This window comes from Enoplosus armatus, chromosome 12 (assembly GCF_043641665.1).
Source record: "Enoplosus armatus isolate fEnoArm2 chromosome 12, fEnoArm2.hap1, whole genome shotgun sequence".
Taxonomy (NCBI): domain Eukaryota; kingdom Metazoa; phylum Chordata; class Actinopteri; order Centrarchiformes; family Enoplosidae; genus Enoplosus; species Enoplosus armatus.
Window position 1 is genome coordinate 15,942,956 of NC_092191.1, and position 21,076 is coordinate 15,964,031.

The 21,076-nt window shown below is 42.9% G+C and overlaps 3 protein-coding genes across 5 annotated transcripts in view; 1 reads left to right on the forward strand and 2 right to left on the reverse strand.

Moving 5' to 3' along the window:
- tacc2 (transforming, acidic coiled-coil containing protein 2) overlaps positions 1 to 11,059 on the reverse strand; it is a 48,634-nt gene extending 37,575 nt beyond the window's left edge. Inside the window, 4 exon segments of the mRNA XM_070916529.1 lie at positions 1,614 to 1,724; positions 2,983 to 3,239; positions 7,027 to 7,089; positions 10,949 to 11,059. Of these exon segments, the coding sequence (XP_070772630.1) occupies positions 1,614 to 1,724; positions 2,983 to 3,239; positions 7,027 to 7,089; positions 10,949 to 11,059 (542 nt within the window).
- A 1,001-nt stretch (positions 11,060 to 12,060) lies between these two features.
- nsmce4a (NSE4 homolog A, SMC5-SMC6 complex component) lies at positions 12,061 to 16,856 on the reverse strand. 3 transcript variants are annotated; one of them, XM_070916279.1, is made up of 11 exons: positions 16,799 to 16,856; positions 15,759 to 15,999; positions 15,585 to 15,665; positions 15,120 to 15,250; positions 13,841 to 13,992; positions 13,425 to 13,524; positions 12,960 to 13,050; positions 12,773 to 12,864; positions 12,644 to 12,692; positions 12,454 to 12,539; positions 12,061 to 12,349 (listed from the first exon to the last, which is right to left on the reverse strand). In XM_070916279.1, exons 2-11 carry the CDS (start codon positions 15,961 to 15,963, stop codon positions 12,284 to 12,286), a joined length of 1,053 nt encoding a protein of 350 aa, XP_070772380.1. In that variant the 5' UTR covers positions 15,964 to 15,999; positions 16,799 to 16,856; the 3' UTR covers positions 12,061 to 12,283. The 3 variants fall into 3 exon arrangements, with proteins under 3 accessions (XP_070772380.1, XP_070772378.1, XP_070772381.1); XM_070916277.1 differs by having other exon boundaries at positions 12,773 to 12,867; XM_070916280.1 differs by lacking the exons at positions 15,585 to 15,665; positions 15,759 to 15,999; positions 16,799 to 16,856 and adding an exon at positions 15,391 to 15,485 and having other exon boundaries at positions 12,773 to 12,867.
- Positions 16,857 to 18,251: 1,395 nt separating this feature from the next.
- On the forward strand, positions 18,252 to 19,985 carry LOC139294724 (coiled-coil domain-containing protein 177-like). The gene has a single exon (XM_070916661.1). The coding sequence runs from the start codon at positions 18,252 to 18,254 to the stop codon at positions 19,983 to 19,985; it is 1,734 nt and encodes a 577-aa protein (XP_070772762.1).
- Positions 19,986 to 21,076: the final 1,091 nt, after the last annotated feature.

The window sequence follows — 21,076 nt, forward strand, 5'->3', positions numbered from 1 at the left end:
AAGTGGCACCTACACAGTTTTCCTGTGATTTTATGTCCTGAGCAATACTGTCTGTTCCATCATCCTGACCACTGTAATGAATAACTTGGTTAATTCTAAAATACTATTTTCATGGAAAGGATAGCGATTATTAAACATTAACTGTAAATGTTACATGAACCATGTTACATAAATAATTACAGTTTTATTATTATTCCCTTAAGAAAAAAGGGATAAATCATAATAAGTCATGTCACAAGACAACCAATCTTAAACATGTTCATACCAAAACAAATACCGACTCATAATAAATCAAACTAGTGACCCATGCCCTGCAAAACACACAGGCTAGCTTTGTGCCATTCAGTTATAATTGCTGAGTCACTGCCTGCAGAACAGGAAAATGCTGTGGGACCATCTTAATTATAAACCCCACTGAGTGCGTAGATCCACCATCATTATTTAGTTATGAGATAGCCCACGCGCCTACTCATATCATCAGGTGGTGTTTTGAAATCTGCCCCATACAGGATCGAGTCCTTATCTACTTTTCTAATGACAAAAGTCATTATTAATTTCCAGTTGTAAGTAAATAAAAGTGAGACGTCACTAATCATCACTGCATGTGATTGGTTAATACAGGCTCACATGATTGCTCTATAAAGGCTCTATCATTTCCTTGTAAACACAATATCTGCCCTGACAACATGTTACTCACCTCACCGACCTGCCACTCAAGCCTGTATCTAATTGGCACTCCCTGCTAAAGGGCGGAGCAGCAAACGAGACTAAACTGTTTGCAGCTGGATAGTTTTGCAGTGCAACAAGCTGTTGTTGGAATAGATCAGGTGCTTCTCACAATTACTGTCCTGTTACTCTACAGTGTTTGGCTTAAAAAGCAGGAACTTTATGTATGTCTTTTCGGCAGTTTGCGAATGTTAATCTATCCAGTGAAAGTTTTTTCACAGTACTTCTGAACAGACTGGGAGATACTATATTAATGAATCATTAGGTAATGATTAGTTCAAAGTATCTGTGAATAAGAATAACAACTTGTAGACTCTTCATGAGTTTCTGATTAACTCTGAACCAGCAGCTAAGTGGCACAAACTAGTTACAACTCATTCATTAATCTATAATAATGAATCTATTTATCATAACTTACTCTTTTTGTGGCCCCCAAAGTAAAGCATCATCATACAAAACTTAGAGACTAGATATTGAGCATTTACTGAGGAATTCACAATTAGTTCCTGCGTGATATCCTTATTTTAAAGTAATAGTTTTACACATTCACATCAGGCAATATTAATTATACCGCTGCCATGAGTCAGGCTGTTAGAACACATTAAAGCCTACAGACAAATTAGTGCAATTAACCTCAGCACTTAGACAAAAGCAGAATGCCAGGCAACAATTGAGACAGTGTCAGTCTGCAGATAATTCAAAAACAAACGACCACACCTCAAACAGCGAGATCCATCACACTCCAGTTATGAGTTAGAAACAATCGACCATCATGTCATCTTCTTGTTCCACTCCATGCTCCCTGGTTTGACTTTTTACCCGTCTACTGACCACACTCCCACAGCAGACCCCCCGCTGTCCCCCATCATGCTGAGTCTGTGCGGTACCTTGTATCTAGAACCACCAGCGGTCGACTGACTTCCATGTGATGCCGCAGGCCCACCAGCAGGGGGTTCACCTGCTCACATTCCCTCTCACCTGGGCTATTCTGAGTTCTGCTGACACAAACCCACACCACACACACGTACGCAGGCACGTACACAGACATTCACATATGCAACAAATCAATATCAGATTAACTTTCACCTTGACTGAATAATTGGTACAAATCTGTTACCTTATGGTCATAAATCAAGCAAAATGAATATCCAATACATCCTTATACAGTGATGTAATAATAATATGATACTGTATTGATCATGAACCTGCATCTTCTAGTGAGGGTTGGTGTATCACTATACTCTAGTATAGACTGCTTATTGTAAAAAATACTACAGTGTGTGTGTAAGTTTGAAACAAAAGTAAAGTTAAGATTTTGTAATGCCTGTAGAATCTAAAGCTACTCACAGTAGCTGAAGCTAATCACATTATTATTGTCTGTGTTAGCCCCGCAATTTATTGGTGACCTCTCCAGGGTTTATCTTTGCTTCTCACCCACTGCATGCTGGGGTATGTTCCAGCCCCACCATGACCCTCGACAGAGTGTAGAAAATAGATGGATGGTTTGCACATTGAAAAAACTGCAGACTTATATATAAGTTATACGTATTTCTCTATAACATTAAATATATTTTACTAAATAGATAATAAAAGTTAAATAAAAGTTCTGGGAAAAAAACATCCCTATTATTGTGTATTTACAGTTTAGTACTCAAACTATAAATGTGGTTTGATTGGCAGTGTTGGCAACATAAGCAAACAACCCCACAACTGTCATCACATTTTGATCCAAATGTTGCTAAACTTTGATTGGTGCACAGAAATATGTGATGTCACGTTCCCTACTGAGCCCAGCCCACTTTAAACTGGTGAGAAGAGCAAGGACAAAAACTGAAATATAGAAATCTCTCATGTGACATAACCAAAATTGTTCTAGCTGCAGCAGAAAATTGTAGGTTCATGTGGGATCCCAGTGCTCATAATAAGGTTTTCAAGGCCTTTAAAACTAGTTATACTGCACAGTCAGTGTGTATTTGGTGTTTTGTGGGGGCCAAGTTATTGTGTAGAATACCAACTGCTTTTACTCTCCCTGCGGTATTTCTTCAGGAAGTAAACAAGAAATGCAAACAACTGTAGTTATTAACATGATTCACATTTCCTCAGAACTGTAACAGCAACCCAAAGCCAAGCAAGAACCTGTCTTTCTTCTTTCTGTTACATGAAGCCATGGTTTTACCTGGACATTACGAGAGAAACTGCGAAAGTTATAACCTGCATAATTGTGTACATGTGCATGCATGTGTGTGTGTGTCTAACCCCTCAACTTACCCCAGCGAGGACTCCCAGATGTTGAGCTCACTGCTGAAGTCTAGACTGGGCAGCAGGTCGTGAGGAAACTCAAGCTCCTCCTCATCCTCCTGGTCTCCAGCTGCGTCTCTGCTCTCCTCCACTCCAGTGATGACTGAGACGTCTGGGAGCACTGGTTGAGACAGCAGACTCTGCTGGTCGGTCGAGGCTTCAGTCAGCAGCGCTCTGTCGTCCCTCTGGTTCAAGCTCTCAGCCTGAGCTTCAGCCTGTGGGACAGCGAAACACAATCGTAGTGAGCGACATGCTGGAGTCTCTGCTGCACTATACATGATAGAGTGTGTACTAGTACAAGTGTGAGCATGTTGTGGGCAAACATGGGAACACCTACAGATTTCATGCTCAAAGCCAAACATCACCAACAAATAACTCCACCCATGTGTTAAAGTAAAGTGTTGTTTGTGTAGTAATGCAAAGGTCATACTGACTGGAGTATTGTCCTCCTCTCAAACACTGTATCTTTATCTCTCAACTTGCTTTTCTTATACTATTACTGAGATTAAAAGATTATTTCCAGCATAATAGCCTTGAATATATGCCAGGCTCAGTGCGCACGCCTAATCTCTGCGTCTTTATTCACACTATGCTCTTGAGCATCACATGATTACTATTCTGAAGGGAAAAAGCAACTTATTAAATTAAGAGTATGGTCATTACAGTCTGGTGTTTTCCACCTTAGAAACATCTCATAAGGAAGTCTGCTATAATTATTTTCCCAGGGTGTCAAAAGAATGTACCCAGCGAGTAAAAATAATCATTAGACAAACCAGTCCTGTTGGACTGTGACAAGCATAAACACGTGGTTTAATCATTGACATTCAGTCTTTAGTTCTTACCTTTATGTTGAGTAAATAATTAAGATGTCCTTTGAGCTTGGCCAATCACAACCTGAAAATAATTCCTTTAAAACGTGACTTTATCTGGCTTATCTCAGACAATACATGGAGCACTTGGCCTTGGCTGTTTTTCCTGTCTGTCTGTCTCACTGGTTGACAGATGGACAGAGTCCAACCACACACACCACAACACTTGGCTGTGGCATCATGTTGCAGCAACATTGCCATCACAACACTCAGCACTCAACTGTGGACCCACTATGTGATGGAATTTCTCCCGCATAGGCTGCCTAAGTTTGCAGAGGGGAAAGTTTCCCTTATTTCGCCCTCTCAGATATAAACTGAGGTGTGCAGCCAAAGACATGCGCAGACACATATACACATGTGCAGATATAACGCAGCCCTGCAATGTTCAGTATAGAACATGTGTGCTTGAGAAAGAGATCCTGTTTTTAGCAATTTAAGATGTGAGTTGATTTAATGGTGTGAGTAAACAAGGATACAACTGCAGTAATGGTGTCCATTGCTGAGATTCAGAATTGAATCTGTCTATTCATTATTTATGAAGCAGTAGTAGACAGCATGGCTGCACACAAGCAGAGGTGACTGTACTACAAGCGGAAATGATGATTAAATCGTTCTTTTTTGGAGACAAGTAAATGCACATTCAGTCTTTACCTGTTATACACAATTTGCATTACATTGATTGAATAAAGAAAAACACAAAACAATCAAATGTCCTCCTTCAAGATGGACTACAAAATGTCACCTCTTGCTCCAGTTTCACCTCACCACCTAGTTGTGTGCGTGGTGAGGAGGCTGTGAGTCACTGGCCTCACCTGGGTGGCCACTACAAAGAGCCTCCTTTGTGTGACACATTCAACACAGATGGAGGCACAGATCTCTTTGCTTTGTTGCTCACACGAACACAAGAATACAAGTAGTTCAAATCTTGACTGTACTGGGTCTTTAAAGCCTCTCTCTTCACATCTGCGTATGCAAAGATCGAGCCATATTAAGTTATTTTTAAATGTGCTAATTTAGACTACTCCTGCAGAACATAAAAGATTAAAGAACAACAGAGTGAAAGAAACTGAGCCCAAAGTGTCACTCTCAGTGCCTGCGATCTCCCTCCTGCTGTTATTTTCTGTTTTAATGTTTCATAATGAGGTATAAATAATTCTTCCACAGCTTAACAGTCGTGCATGCAGACATGAACACAGTTTTATCACGAGATGGCTGTATGTTGATGTGTCTTGGGGTTTCCTGTTTCCTGCCTGAGCTCTCTCGCCTTGTCATCAGGACCAGCTAATGTCACAGTGGTAATAGACTATGTCCATCCACTGATATCAAGTCAGAAAAGCTAAAACAGAATAACAAGAAACAGCACCAGGTGGCATAGCATGTTGAAGTTTACACCATATTATTGGCCACTGGGTCATTATGTGAAGATGTGGAAGCCCAGTGAGGTAGAAAAAAGCAGAGCCCATGCTTCAGTTAGTTTGAGCACCACACAGAAAGCACCGTCTGTTATTAATTAACCCACAAGAACAAAATAGAAAACAAGCTGCGGTTGCCTGGAAACTGCTACTTGTCCAACAGTCAGTAAGTAATACTTTCTGTTAATTTAATATGACAGTGCCCATGTGCTAACACAACTTTAATGCTTTACACATGACTGCTGTAAACAGGGAGAAAGCAGTGCTAAAGCAGGACCAGGCCCTCGCTTACACACACACACACACACACACACACACACACACATTTCAACACATCCACTCTTTCTATCCTGGCCACCCTCCTGTGTAAAATAGTACACCTCTCTCCTTTCATTACACAGCCTGCGAGTCCCCCCCCCCCCTCTGTGTTGCACTTACCTAGCAGTGTGCTCCATTGTGCTGAAGGTGACTCTACAGTGCAGTGCAGCTCCTCTGCTACCCCTCTACCTTGCTCACTGCACAGGCAGCCTCTGCTGGGCTCTGTGTTTTGAAGGGGGCAGAGGACGACACAAACATGCTGCAACACATGCTGCTGACGTTCCCTCTCCTCTCTTGCACTGACTCAGCTAACTTCCTCCTCCTCCTCCTCCTCTCCACAGTCCTGTCCTGTCTTCTGCTGCTGCCGCTCCCCTGTTAAATTTCCATGAGCCTCCTCAGGCTCTTGCAGTATGTGTGTGTGTGCGTGTGTGTGGAAGTAGAGTCTAGAAACACTACACTACCACGCACTGACAAACACAGTGCTTGCTGCTGAGACTGACTAACTTCAATGGGCTGGCCAAAGGGAAGTGTTGAGCATTCTCCTCCCCGTCTACTGTAAACTCTTCCTAGTCCCTCCTCCTCTTCCTCCTCCTCCTCTGTCTCCCTTCCCTCTTTTCTTTCTTCTGTCCTTCCCTATCCACCTCTGCTCCGGCCTCTTCCCCCTTCTCTTGCTGCTGTGTGTTCTGGCTGGTTGCACTGACTGACAGTGCCTCTGCAGGTGAATGCTGGGAATTAGGCCAAGGGTCGGGCCTGCAGTAACCCCCTGAGAGAGAATCAGGTTACACTCCAAGATGCTTTGGTTACATACACACATGGGCACATACACACAAAGACACACAACACCCTCCTGCATAATAAAAACTCCTGCTTCATCCAGCATCACTGTCATCATGACTGCACATGGACATGACAGTGCACACACACCCACCCCCCTCAGCTATTTAAACACCCTGTGTTCCTCTTGACTGGCTCAAAAACATAACATCTGTCAGCACACTGAAGTGTCTCCTGTGGCTGACTTTCACTGGATATTAAGCCGACCACAATAAAAGTATTATCTTTTATGTATTTTTGGGACCTTTCTTATCTTTATCTCCTCCTGAAAAACCAACAGACATAGTACAAATATACAAAAATGCACAACCAGGTAACAAAACCAGACCAGGGTAGTGAAGAGTGTTACAGACACAAGGAATCACAAGCCTCCAGAGAATGCATTTTCCAATGTAATTCATATTTGAATATGATATCAGAAGGAATACAAATAAACCACATCTATCTGCCTCATTGCAGCTGAGCAAAAACACGAGGACTATTTATATAGTTTTGTGTTTATTGTGAAAATACACATAAAATATCAGTAAATACACATTCCCTCAGGCTTTCACACACACACATTGTACCTGCAGGGAGTCATTTTCCTGAGGTGGAAACAGAACAATGTTTTCTGGAGCGCCCTCTTCTGGCTGCAATGGGGAATGACAGAGTTCAACAGGACATCTTTAAGGGGGAAACCTCAGGTACAGCATACAGCAATAGTTGTATGCACTGACGCACTGAAAACAAACCACCTTTGTTTTTTGAGGTAAAAGTAGTTATGTTAACCCCCACATGGTTTGTAGAGTCTATAGCTCATGAGACAAATGTTTACGTTAATCCTATTAGGATAATCCTGAATTCCACCACTGAAGTCCTCCAGTCACATGTGGAAATTACTGTTTTTCTATAAGCTGTCTTTTTTTTAAATTGCTCTTACAAAGTACGCAATTGCACCAAAAATAATTCTTAAAACAAGTTAATTGCAACAATAACTCTACATGCACATTGGAGGCATACATACAGTAGTGGCCTTCTAACCATCATAAGAATGATGGATTTCATAAGATGCAAGAAAGTAAGCTGCGTGTGTAGCAATAAACATAGATCAAGGCACACTTTGAGAGTCATGGCATAAACATCTAACATTTATCTTAATCTCTGCTTTACACTAGTTGACCCCAAAATAGAAGAAAGGCATGTTATCTAAATGCCTATTAGACAAGCCTCAATTAAGCATGGGGAAGAACACAAAGTCCACAGCGCCATGCACATCCCATGTGTTTTACTGAAGCCAACAGTTAGTAATCATGCGAGTAAGTGTTAGTTTTGTTAGTCCTCCGTGCACAGAAGAGTTCAAGGTATGTGTAGCAGCACAGGGTCAGCAAGTAGCAATCCCAGCCATCCAAAGCCAGCGAGCTTGCCCTTACCAACGCCTCAGTTGTGCTGCTCTCGTTCCCCATGGCTCAGCCAGCTGCGGGGCCACAACTGCCCAAACCAAGAGCCTCTCACATCAGCTGGCTGAAAGACACCAGCACGGAAGGACCATCAGCACACAACTGGACTCACAGGGAACAGGGGATCCGTGGTCCCTCAGTGGTCACAGAGTCATGCTGCACAGGATTAGAGGTCTCTGGTATGAGGTGGAACTAGCAGGGAGGGAGAGTGGTAAGTGTGTGTGTGTGTGTGTGTGTGTGTGTGTGTGTGTGTGTGTGTGTGTGTGTGTGTGTGTGTGTGTGTGCGTGTTGTTTTAGAGATTAGGGACCTGTGGTGCAAGACCTCCCTCCCAGACCAAAGTGCAGGCTTTACCTCTGCCGATGTGGGCTTTAAAGCAGGAACAGCATCCTCATCGATAGAATAACCATCTTGTAATTACAAAAGTTTATTCTAGAGATCACTTTAAATGTACGTTAGACAAATTCAACTGCTGCATTAAGTTGCTATGACCAACAGGCGCCCTGTGGTCTAAATTTCCCTCAAACATTATTGCCTCCTAGAATCTTCTCATGCAGTCTGTCACTTTGTGCTTGTGGATGTGATGTGACTGAGGGACTGTAGCATACTGACACAGTGACTGAGGACGGGTAATCCCGTAAAGTAATCCTCATGTGGTAAATCACAGATTGTGGTGTCTCTGGGCTTCCAGCAGTGTTCGCTCTGTTGACGAACACGAGGCTATTAAATTGATCAAGGAGCATTTCTAATCCAATTTGTCACCACTATATAAACAGTGTGTTTTAGAAAGACGTGCAGAAATACAGGTAGAATCACTCTCATAACTTAAACATATCTGACAATCATCTTTCTCTCTCTCACAAGAACATGTCTCTGTTGTAGAACTGAATTGCAGCTGAGCAGTAAACACTCGTGCCACAGAAAGGTTGTTTGTGCGTTCCTCATATGACTGCAGGGACTGTACGGTAGCTCTGCGTATAGGCAGAAAGCACTGACCTGAATATGTAAGACTTTATAAATAGAGATCTGCCCTGTCCACTGCTGTGACTGTGAGACTTTATTCCAGCCTTGTGCACAATTTGTCATGCACACTTGATTTCCAAACAAATGTAAAGGCTGTATATTGCAGTTATGTGTAGGCGAATAATTAATTCCATTTTTGACAATATCCGATGGGCAAATCTGTATTCCTCCTTACATTCTAATCTACTTACTTCACTTATTCTCTGATGTGGCAACTCTTCTCCCATGCCCACCTGCTTGCTATTTGTGCGAATGGGGTGTAATTTCAGCCCCCTCACTGTGGACGCTTGTGCACTTTAACTGGCGGCAGTGTTTCTGGGCTTTTTTGGCAGCACAAGAAGCACTGGGCTAAATCATATGATTGGGCTGTTGCCAGGTCTCTTCTCACCTCATCTTGGCCTGTCAATCTCTCAACATGAGCCATCTTTTAACCTCTTGGGTTTGGACGAGCAGCATATGTCTTTGCTTAGACACCTACAGTATGAGGTTACTGTTTCCTGCCCCGCATATGACCCCTCCACTGGTACAAAAACACAGCAGGAACACAACCTACAAACTAAACTGAATGCTGTATTTCTAATTTTTAATATAATAGAATATAGTATTTCTCAGATAATACGCATAACATAATTCAGCAAGCTAAAAGATCGAGAGCTTAAACCATGTTAATCCACCTGGCCAAGGCAACTGTTGTAAATACATTGAAATCATCATCCTATATCAAACAAGGTGTTAATAAAAGCAAAACACAGTCACACAAACTTCAATACAAGCTTTTCATTTCATTTCCATTTTCACATATCGACCCTCCTACTATAAACCAAACAAATAATCCAGAATCTGTACCAATGCTGCGACTCATAAACTACTCACCACTGCAAACAAGAGACTTTTCCACACACAGTGTCTGCCTTTTGACTGACCCTCTGTGTTTACTGTCGGACTCAAGGCCAATGTTTGTTTCTGTCCTCTCTTCTGAGGAGCCCCGGTCCCTCTGTTGCTATTTTTGCATCGCACGCTGAGTGGGAGGAGAGGACGCAGGGTGGACACAGGACAGGGACAGAAGTGGGGACACGACCAAGGGGAGGAGACTGAACTGGAGCTGGGGAAGCCATGTCTGCTTAGGGTGGTATTTGGTGTTGGGGGGGTCACCTGGTCTAACAGGCTCAGGAGGCCTGACAGTCAGCTGGAGGGGACACTAGTTCTAAGGCAACACTGTAAACAAACAGGAGGACGAGGTGTCAGACCTCCTAGCTCCCTGACTGCTCCTGCAAAAGGCTGCAGGTGCTGTTGTATTCATCCCACCTGTAGCTTTCCTTTACATCTCTCCAAACCTTTTACATTTATTCATCCTCTTAACTTTGGTGTGGTTTTCAGTGTCTCCTTCCTGTCCAATTTGTGATTGACATGTACACACAGCAGTTAAAACACACTAACCCTAACCTGCTGCAAAGCCACCAATGGCAAGAATAACAAAGCCACCATGCAAACAGCCAGATTTTGACTACACAGGGAGTGAAATGCACTTTGGGTCCTGTTTTATCTGCCATCATCACAGGCCATCTTCAGCTGAGTGCCCGGTCTGTGGGCAGAGCAGGCTTATCATCATCTCTATAAATAACACTGATTTGATCAGACAGACATCACAGCAAACTCTAAACATACTTGTTCCCTTGTAGGTTTCTCAACTGTCATTCGGTCTGTTGTCTAAATGAATCCAATACATGCACATTATCCATTCTCTTTCTGTCAACCTGCCTTCCATCTTCCTCCACTTCAATCACCTTCTCAATTTTATACTATATAGTACTTATATACTATCTCCACAGCTCCTTCTCCTTTCTGACATCGCCCCTCCTCCAACACTAGAGTACACCTTCTCTCTCTCTCTGCCTTTGCCTGAGGAGACTGACTCTTGACCAGTAAAATCTATTCCAGCTCCTCTTGCATGCTCCCTCTGCTCAGTCACACAGGCATTGATGCTACACTGCAGACAGCCTCTGTTCAGCACACTCCCTCTCCTCTGTTTACCTGGCGGCGTGAGATTCCGATGCAGCTCCCCATCTTGTATTCCATGTCCTCCTCTGGTGAAGTGACTCTGGCACTACACGGCTGGCAGAGCACCTTTCTGCAGAACTGCATCCTTATCAGTCAGACTCAGCATTGCCAAAGCAGGCAGATCTCTGCTGGAGCGACAGAGTGAGTGTGTGCTCGCCTCTGTGTCTGTGCCTCACTGACTAATAATGCTCTGCACTGCATTGCCCGTGGTGCGCCTGTGACATATATTTTCAAGCCATTGTTATATAAAATCTATATTACGTAAGGAATCCAGCCTAATCAAATGAAGAGGGGAGCTTCTCTTTCCAGCCTCATATGCAGCTCAGCCTCACATCACTGCATGGGTGAGCAGACTGAAGAACTGCTTTGGAGGGAGAAAAAAAACATGCTCAGAGGGAGAGATGGGAGGCAGGATAAAGGGTGCCTGTCCCTTTAAAAGACTCAGGAGATGGCAAGGATGATGGTGGTACATCATTATGATGAGAACGCACGATGATTCCAGTGTGATCATCCAACTAAATGTAATCATAGTGAGGTTCAGGAGAAATTACAGTAAAACAGAATTATTGTATGTGTTTTGCTTGTTCCACTCTGTTTCCTTCCCTGCATATTTGTACAATAAGAGTAGAAACATGGATGCTGACAATCTATTTTCTCAATATACAAGCAGAGATTAGAGAAACCTTAATATACATATATATATGTGTGTGTGTATATATATATATGTGTCTATATATATATATCTTTTGTAGAATAAATGTTTTTTTCCTGCTTTCCTGTTAATCATCTCACAGTCCTTCAGAATTATCCCACAGATGTAAGGTTTTGGTTTGTAACTTTAAAAACAATTAATCATCCAATTAAATATTTGTGCTGTTAATATATATATATATGTCTGTGTGCATGTCTGTGTGCGTGTCTGTGTGCGTGTCTGTGTGTCAAGATTTCAGAAATATATAGTAGTAGTATGTCATTTTGAGGTATTCTTCAGAAATTTAATGTCAATAATGTTCAACACCTGCAATTTACACATGCGATAAATAAATTAAAACAGTACCAGCTTTCTTTTCATTCTCTTTTATTATTCAAACTTCTAAAAACAATAAAAAAGAAATTAAAACAAAATGTGCAATCGAGTAATTATGATCTGAAGTCACTTTGATATGCGTTTACAAGTATGACCTACACTGGGACTTGGCCTTTACAAATTTCTAACAATTAGTCTTTATTATTTAGAAATTTTTAAAAAAACAGCAACACTCCTAAAAACAGTATTTGGTTTCGGCTAACAAAAAGTGGCAGGGTCCGTCACTCATTTGACGTGTTTGGAGGATGAATCATTGTGTCTCTGATGTCGAAGGCATCTATGAGCTCCTGGCAAAGAACAGTTTAGACAATAAAATTACGACCAAAGACACAAAACAAGGTTTTTTTATAGTAGGTATTGTTGCTAGATTAAGTCTTCAAAATTTGCTAACCTTCCATATCTTTGGGCTGATAGAGATGATGCACTGTTTACGGCTGCATGATCCTCCAGCTTCTACCTCCCCCTCCTCTACAGGCGCTGAGGCACAAACAAAAACACAACACTGGTAAAATGATTCACCTAAAGACATTTTCTTTGCCGTTCCCCAGTCAGAATAATACAACAAAATGTTCTCTTCTCACCTATACAAGGCAATTTGTCATTATCCAGATACATCCGTGCCAAACCATCCTGAAACACAAACAACATTGTCACACCCGCTAGAGGGCAGACAAGCTCAATTTAAACCAGCTTCAGCACAGGCAACTCACCCTGATTAGAAAAGACATGTGGAAAATGTTCTCTACTGTCCGGGAAAACGATTTGGGGTCAATGACAAACTCGTAATACGAAATTGGGGATGCTGCTGTGAAACAGAGAAACAGAGACACGTGAGCAAATAATTATTACACAATGATGACGTGCTAATGTCCGTGAGGAGTGAGACTCCAAACTCACGTTCATCTTGGTAGTAACTCTTCAGGTATCCCAGGATCCTTTCCACCTCTTTCTCTGTTGCTTCTTGATGGGAGTCTTCCATTTTCTTCAGCTGACAGACAAAATTAACATGATGAGTAAAGGGACATCAAAACCCTCTCAGTCTGAACATATGGAAACACTGTCTAAAATGATATAATGAAAAACAGAATTGTAAGAAAAACAAGTGTCTTTGGAAATAAACCTTTTGTTACTGGTTATTAAATAGTCTGTAGGTTTCACTCATGAAATACACAATTAGATTATAAATTTAAAAAAATAGTGCCTTAACCAGAAACAGCTGTTATATAGCTCTCCTCAAAGCCACCAGACTCCATTGACAATAACACTAATTTTATCTTACAGACAAGATACGTTTTGATTGTTGACTGATTAGTCAGTGTTTGCATGTAGATGACTGGAGCTACGAAGTGTAAGCTTAGCAACCTGAGTAGGCATTATCCTTTTGGCTTCCTTGCTGGGTGCCTTCCTTTGCCGTTCTATCCTTTGCTTCGGAGGAGGCGGCTCTGCATGGAACGAACCCATCCTGATGAAAAGGACCACAGGAATGAAAAAGTCAGAGACAGAAGATACTGCTGAGGGACGGTAATAAACCAGGGAAAATGCAATAATTAACCAAAAACTAATAGTAATAACAAACCTCTAAAAGAATCTTCAACACAAGACTACAAATTAAAAGCTTTTACTTGTAGGTTTAATGTGCACTCCCTTGTGTGATGTTTAATTGTAGAATTTGATTAATAACAATATTATGGGACATCACGACACCATGATTGTTCCTTTCCTCATCATAAGAGGTTGTTTCAATAGGCAGGTGGCACGTCACATGCTGAGGCACTCACATGTAGTGGAAGGAGGGGGCCGTCCTGAAACAGCACTCTGCTCTCCTGGCCACTCTGTGCCAAGCATCCTGAGGCAGGTAGCCATCGACTGCACCTCCATTCTGCTGCTCGTCCTCCCCGTCTTCCAGTCGGTTGAGACCCATGAAGGACAACTGTGAGAGAAGCAGAGAGATCTCCACTTGACTCACTTAACAAACATATTCCAATTTCCTACATTGTATATTGTTATATGCTTATCGCGTCGCTTTCTAGCTCCTTTATGTTTTTTATGTCTTTGGTTTAGTTTTTATGTTTGTGTTGTACAGTAAAGCACTATGCATCAACTGTGTCGAGCTGTCACTCCTAAATGTCTTTGTCCAAAACAGGACAGGAAACTGGCATTGAAGTGAGACTTTTCTGTAACAACAGTAAATGTTGTTATAACAATATAGCTAGAATGTTATCTTTTTCTGGTCACACGGTTTATAAATTGATTTGACTGCTCTTTATTGACATGTCGGACTAACACAAGAGTAAAAATTGTTCTTCTCCTCAGTTCTAAATTATGTTGGAAAGTATGTTTAGTTTTTCAACTAACGAAAGGGACTTATTGAAACTGAAATGTGAAATACTGTAAAGAAAGAAAGATGGATAGGGTTGGGTTACTTGGAGGGAGAACTTAAAAAACAAGCTGAGAAACATACAAGCCTAGCATATCACAGCCTTATAAAGATGTTATGAATTTAAGTCTAATTGCACTCTCCTGTTTTTCTTTTTTTTTACCCCACAGAGGGTCAACTGAGCAACCATGACCCCTGTGTAGAAGAGACAGTGTCTGGTTGAACACTCTGGGGATCCTAATACAGCAGCCGACACTGATATCGATATTCAGGAGTTCAAAATATCCCGTAACTAAAACATCAGGCGGTAGTAATCTGTTAACATAAACACATAACATGAACAAACAATCTTGATACAAATCCCTTAGATTTGTGACCAAGACACATACTGAGCAGGGCATTTTACAGTTGAAAAATACAAACTGTGAACAAACTGTGTAACGGTGACACTGTTTCTAAATTTGCTCAAACCTAGTTTGGCATTTCTCACATCTCTTGTTACTCATTGGCCAGCACATACACCAATACCACCATATCTGCAATAAGCTAATATCTGCCAATTTATTGTCCGTAATAGACACTGGGCCACCTCAGTGGTGCATGTTTGTGTGTACTTAATACCCCCAAAACATAATTTTATGTATGTAGGTATGATGCGTATACACAATAAACTCACTCACAAGGTGCTCAGCAAAAGCAGTGGGATCGAAAGCAGTGCCCTCAGCAAACAGCTGGCTGGCTTTCTCCTTTCCCAGGTCTGTGGCCACGACGAGGAGCTGGGCATCCAGAGCTGCTTCTCTCGCCTGACGGACTGCCAAGGAACACAGTGAAATCAAACTGACCAAATAGTAGGGCTTCAAGTATGAATTGTTACTCTGGATTCTACAAATATAAAATGACACTATATGTAAATGAGCACTTTAAACTGTCAATTTAGAGCCATCAATTAACCTGCATGTGTTTTAGACTGTGGGAGGAAACCGGAGCACCCAGGGGAAACACAACCAGGCAAACTCCTGCTCCTCCTCTTATGCATTTAGTTGCTCTGATTGAGAAAATGTATTTGTTGTGTAAGTGCAGCACTGTGGCTTTATTGAACGCACAACCCTGCAAATTCAACATTTCTGTGATTTTATCACACCTACCATCTTTAAAAAGTCTGTTTGCTTCTTCTAAAACTTCTGTCAGTTTGTTGTTGGAGGGACTCAGCATGTCCTCCCTATTCTCTGGAGAAAACAAACACACAAGAAGGAAATATACATCAGAAGACTTCAAAACAACAAATAAACAACAACAAGCCAGTCCAGCCTCTCACTCACGTTGCACTGAGTTGATGAGGTCTCTGTACTTGCTCCGTATTTCTCTCCGGAGTCCCGGGTTATTCTCGTCCTCCTGCAGGTCGCCTCGGCCGAAGGCACTGCCACCATCGTCCCCGTCACTCTGCTGCTGGTCTCCTTTCCTTCGGCCAGCAGAGCCGTTCTGCCGAGGAGCCTCCTCATCAGCAACGCCTCTGGCTCTCTTCATCTTTAGTCAGTTAGCTTGCTGACGTTAGTGGAGGATCTGTGTGTTGTGAGAGGAAGACGCGTTGGCGCAAAACAGGTCCAATATAAACAAAGTATGTTTGTGTTTGCGAGTGTAATATAGCTAATTAACTTACTTCTGATAACAATTCTTGAGGAAAGAGCATAGAGACAATCTGACTCTGGATCAAGTTGTCATGTTGTTTAACGTTATTTTAAACATAATCATAACATAGCCGGGTTTCTTTCAATTTAGCCAAAGACGTAAAAAAAAAGTCAAGATAAAAATCCGCGCCTCTAGCTCGTTTACAAAGTAAGTCGATTAACGCCATGTGAATGATACATTGCATTCGATTTACTGGTGTCGAACTACATGGGTGCCAAATGAGAACTAGCTAGCCGTAGCTAATGTTAGCTACTGCAAAACAATATTACTATATAACGCTAGCTTTATCTGTTCAGCTAACTACATTACATTTAAACGAGGCACAGTCTTGACATTGCTGCGAAAAGGCTAACAAACATTCCAAAGCAGCTAAAATATATTTAAAACACGAATACCAGCCAAACCAGAGTCAAACTTCGGTAGGGCCAGCGGCTAACCCAAACACGGAAGTACTGAGCAGTTAAACATCTCGTTTTAGTCGTCTGCATCTTTGGTCTGTGCGAAGGTTAGCCGATGTTAGCTAGCAAAATCAGTTGTGTTAGCAAATTAGCGGAACTTTTAGACTTACGACTCTCCTGCCCAAACAAAGATCACTCTAAAAGTAAACTCATAGCATGCTCTGGTTGTTGTTAAACTGGATCTATCCATTTTTCTTGAGAAAACTTCAATATACCTGAGTGGCAGACAGAAGGCGCGCCAGGAGCATTACATCAATGTTAACCACGACGAAGTTGGTTCTGTATTGGTACTTTGTAACTGAAGCGAAACTTGAAATGAAAATTCTACTATAATAACAACAATAACAACAACAATAATAGTAATAATAATAATAATACAACTCACAAAATACATAAAACCAAGAAAACGTATAAATACATCAAAATTAAACTTGTGAGAAACATGGAATATTTTAAGAAAATAAGGGTTTGGTGAACATTGTCATTATAATAATAAGATAAACATTTAAACTATATGCAAACTCGGAACCCATAACACCACAACTGGATCTAACATGTGTTTGTAAACATTTTTACAATGATGTTGTTGTTAGACATTGTTTTATTTTCAAGATAAAAATCTGTGATATATAAACATGTACGCTCACTGTTGATTTGCTAACTAAATGTAGGCCTATTTCAGATATTGATGTTATATGTTTTGATCCTCTGGTTTGAACACATCATGAGCTAGTTTCTAGACATTTGGGGATTTGTCGAGGTTTCAAATCAAATGTTCTCCTCTAAATTTCAGATTTACAAACGTCTTCGAACATGGAACCATCTTCAGTAATCGGAAGCAGCAACAGCCTGTAGGGCGGCGGTCAAAACACGTCACCAACGGGGTGGGCATCCTAGGGCTGCGTACCGGCAGATGGCGCGCTAATAATTGATAAGTATTAATAGGTATCTGACGTGAGAGAGCCGCTCTTTCTTTTGAATTCATTGTTTTGTTGTCTTGGTAACCAGAAGCGTCTCCTCCGTCACTTCCGGCTGACAAGAGCAGCTGTTAACGGGCTTTTATTGATGTGCTTCCTCCAAGTTTAAAGTGGTTAGTGTTGGGTTTTTTTGTAACATTTTTGTTTTGTTTTGTTATTAAAATAAGTTAAAAACATGTTTATTCAAAAGTATAACGTTTCAGATATATAGATTTGAGAGTATTGTATCTTAAAAGAAGTGCACAAAAGTTAAGTTATAAGGCTTAAAACATTAGCCTAATAAACGGCGCTGAACTTTTCCCTTTTAATGGGGTCTGTCATGATTTGTGTCACTTATGTCACTGTGGCTTTTGTGTTATATTATTTATTATGTCATACATTTCTTATTATATTTAAGTTGTTAATTATTTTACCCAGTGTAGTACGCAACAAGCCTACAGTATGTCTAGTGACAAAGTGTAATAAGTTGATTTAATAAAGCTGTCTTTAAAAGTCTATTGGAAACACTCCCCCCCCCACCCCCCTCAGCCTGCCATGTGTTACAGCTGAGGTAGAGACGCCCTTGTCTGGAAAGCTGCAGCTAATCCCTCCATGACCTCCGTGCTGGGACGCCGAAAGACTGTGCAGGAGGAGCAGAACCAATTCTGAGCGCCTGAAACTTGCATCCAGGTAATTTAACTGTTGTTTCATCATGGGGGAGTTGAGGTCCGCCTCTCACCCTGGGCTCCGTTTGGATCTGAACAACTTTGACTCGGCCCATGCAGAGAGGAGTCAGTATGTTTTGACGAGCCCCCACTCGCTGCAGTCCTGTGCACGACTGGGCATCAAACCTGTTGAACTTCTGATTAAATCGCTAAACGAGTTGATAGCTGAACAGCATGACGTGCCCTTTGAGACCGTGAGAGTTATGCATGATTCTTACGAGAAAGAGAGGATGAAGCTTTTACAAATGTGCCGGGAGGAGAGGGAGAGGATTATCGAGGCGGCCGGGGACAGGAGGCCTGGAGACAGGTGGCCTGCGGGCAGTAATAAAGTCTCAGGGCTGGAAGTGGTGCCTGACACCAAACTGAAGGATCACTCAACGGACAGACAGGCAAACAGGTCCATTCCATATGCAGATCTGTGCTTTAAAGGGAAATCTTTGAGCGGGTCCTCCTGTTCGGCCGCTGGTAATAGACACCCAGACAGGAGCACGGTGTGCAGCTTCAGTCTGGGAGATCACAGACGCTCCCCAGCCACTGAGATGAAACTGGAGAGGCTCACCAGGGACATCAGAAAGGAGATGTGTGTCACAGTGTCAGAGAGAGACCGCAAGATAGCAGCTCTCATGCTGGTGAAGCACGAGGAGGAGCAGGCTTGCCTGAAGCTCTGTCAGCAGGAGGAAGAGGAGCGACAGGAGGCCCGTAGGAAGGAGGAGGCCCAGCAAGTTCAAGCAGAGAAAAAGAGGAGGAAGAAGCTGAAGCAGAGTATGCAACGCTGGCATGTGGAGCTGGAGGCCCGCAAGAGGCTGAGGGAGCGTCAGGAGGAAGAGAAAGCAGGACAACTTGAGCAGGAGGTGCTGCTGCAAGAAGACCGCTGGAGGAGGCTCAAAGAGGAGGTGGAGGCACAACGCAGAGAAAAGATAGAGGCCGCACAGAAAGAGGCAGGGGGGCGCAAACACTACCAGGAGAAGCTGCTAAGAGAGAAGGAGGAGGTGGAGAAGAGGGAGCGAGAGAGGGAGAGACAGGTGGCAGTGGAGAGAGAGCAGAAGGCCAGGAGGAGCAAAATGTTGCAGGAGAAGAAGGAGAGGAAGACGCTGCAGGAGGCAAATCGTAGGGAGCTGCTACGGCACATGCTGCTGAAACAGCAGGTGGAGCAGCAGGTGGTGGAAGAGGAGGCACAGATGAGGAGCACACATGAGAGGAAGCTGCAACACTCCTGCGAGAAACGTGCCCAGGCTGTAGAGGCTCGGCTGAGGGAGCTGCAGGAGCGGGCTGCCCGGGAGGAGGAGCAGATTCGGAGAGCACAGCTGAGGGCCAAGCTGCAGAGCGTCCAGCAGCTCACGCACAAACAGATCCTGGTCCAGCTGAGCCAGCGCCGCACGGAGAGAGCCGCCCTGCACGCCTCGGCCCAGCACAGGACCAGAGCTCAGCAGACGCACCAGCACAACACAGACAGGCAGCTCTGCCACCAGAGGCTGAGGGAGAGGGTGCAGAGAGAGGAGGAGGCAATGAGGAAGGTCAGAGAGAGCTGCATCTCTGTGAAGGAGTGGAGGAGGGAGAGGCTGCGGAGACAGCAAGAGCAGATCCAGGAGGAGGCGCACAGGCTGGTCCGGGCCTCCTTTCACATGAGGGAGAGAGTGAGACAGCAGACGCACAGTCGAACCTTTGATCAGATGGCCCTGGAGGCTCAGCTGACTGCCTCCATGAGCCGCATGAAACTATGAAAGAAACGGCGAACTACCATCCTGACTTCAGAAAGACTCTCCACAGCAGCACCTCTCGTAGGTTTCAGTATATCATCCACATCTGCTTAGAGTAGGAGCTGCAGTAAAATATGGGAATTCAATGGGAGTTCTAAAAACAATACAGAAAAACATCCCTCCTATCAGCAATCTAGGAATGCAGCAAGATGCCATACAAGTATGTGCATGTGTTATAACCAGGCTGCCGCTGGAGGGTGCAGGTTGGGGCCTGGAGCTGCACAGGGGCCCTGGAACATGCCATGGATCATTATAGTGTCGCATCTGATTTCACTACTGTGGTTATATTGACTCACAAAGTCACAGTTTCATTTTAATATGATGTCATAGTGTAAGAGTCCCTGAGATTGTGCCATACATGTTCCATTTTATATGTTCACGATGACATGAGTGAACGTCTGGAGTTGTAGTGGTCTCCCACCAGGATAATACAAACTAAAGCAGTGGTTCCCTACCTTTTTTTGCATTGTGGCCCCATTCAATTAAGCAATGTCTTGTTGTGAGCCCTCATGTCAGGTTGCAAATGTATATGAGTTGTGAAAAATTCAAGCAGAATGATTTTCGCTTCTCGCTTGGGACCCAATGCTTTGCAGTATTACCAAAGCTTCCATATATAGTTACAAAAAACATCTCGGCTCTGTGAGCCACAGCACTGCATTGTTTTTCTTAGATAAATATCACACACGGGATGATTGTTTTGTTTCAACACATGCATGCATCAAGCAGTTTGTATTGAGTGATCCAACATGACACAATGTAGTATTACACCCCTTCAATGGATGTAGGTGGTGCAAGTTTTCAGCCTCCAGAAAGATGAGCAGTCCCGGGCGGTGAGGGCTGCAGACCAGAGACTAAAGGGTTAAATTGTGGTCTGTAGCCATTGGGGTGCTTGAAAGCTGACGTCAGTGTTTTGAATTTGATATGAGCAGCCATCAGCAGCCAGTGGAGTGCAGATAAGAAGAGTTTTGGGAGAATTTAGAGAGGTTGAAGATGAGCCAAGCTGCAATGCTCTGGATGATCTGGTTATGATGTTTAGCTGACCGTCTGACCTCTGA

What these genes read in the sequence shown, in the direction of transcription:
- LOC139294724 (XM_070916661.1), top strand. Translation starts at nt 18,252, where the DNA reads ATGGGGGAGTTGAGGTCCGCCTCTCACCCTGGGCTCCGTTTGGATCTG.
- nsmce4a (XM_070916277.1), bottom strand. Translation starts at nt 15,963, where the DNA reads ATGAAGAGAGCCAGAGGCGTTGCTGATGAGGAGGCTCCTCGGCAGAAC. An exon ending in GAGTTACTACCAAGATGAAC is followed by an intron (nt 12,868 to 12,959) that starts GTGAGTTTGGAG and finishes TCTGTTTCACAG; the next exon opens with CAGCATCCCCAATTTCGTAT. An exon ending in ACATGTCTTTTCTAATCAGG is followed by an intron (nt 12,693 to 12,772) that starts GTGAGTTGCCTG and finishes TTTGTGTTTCAG; the next exon opens with GATGGTTTGGCACGGATGTA.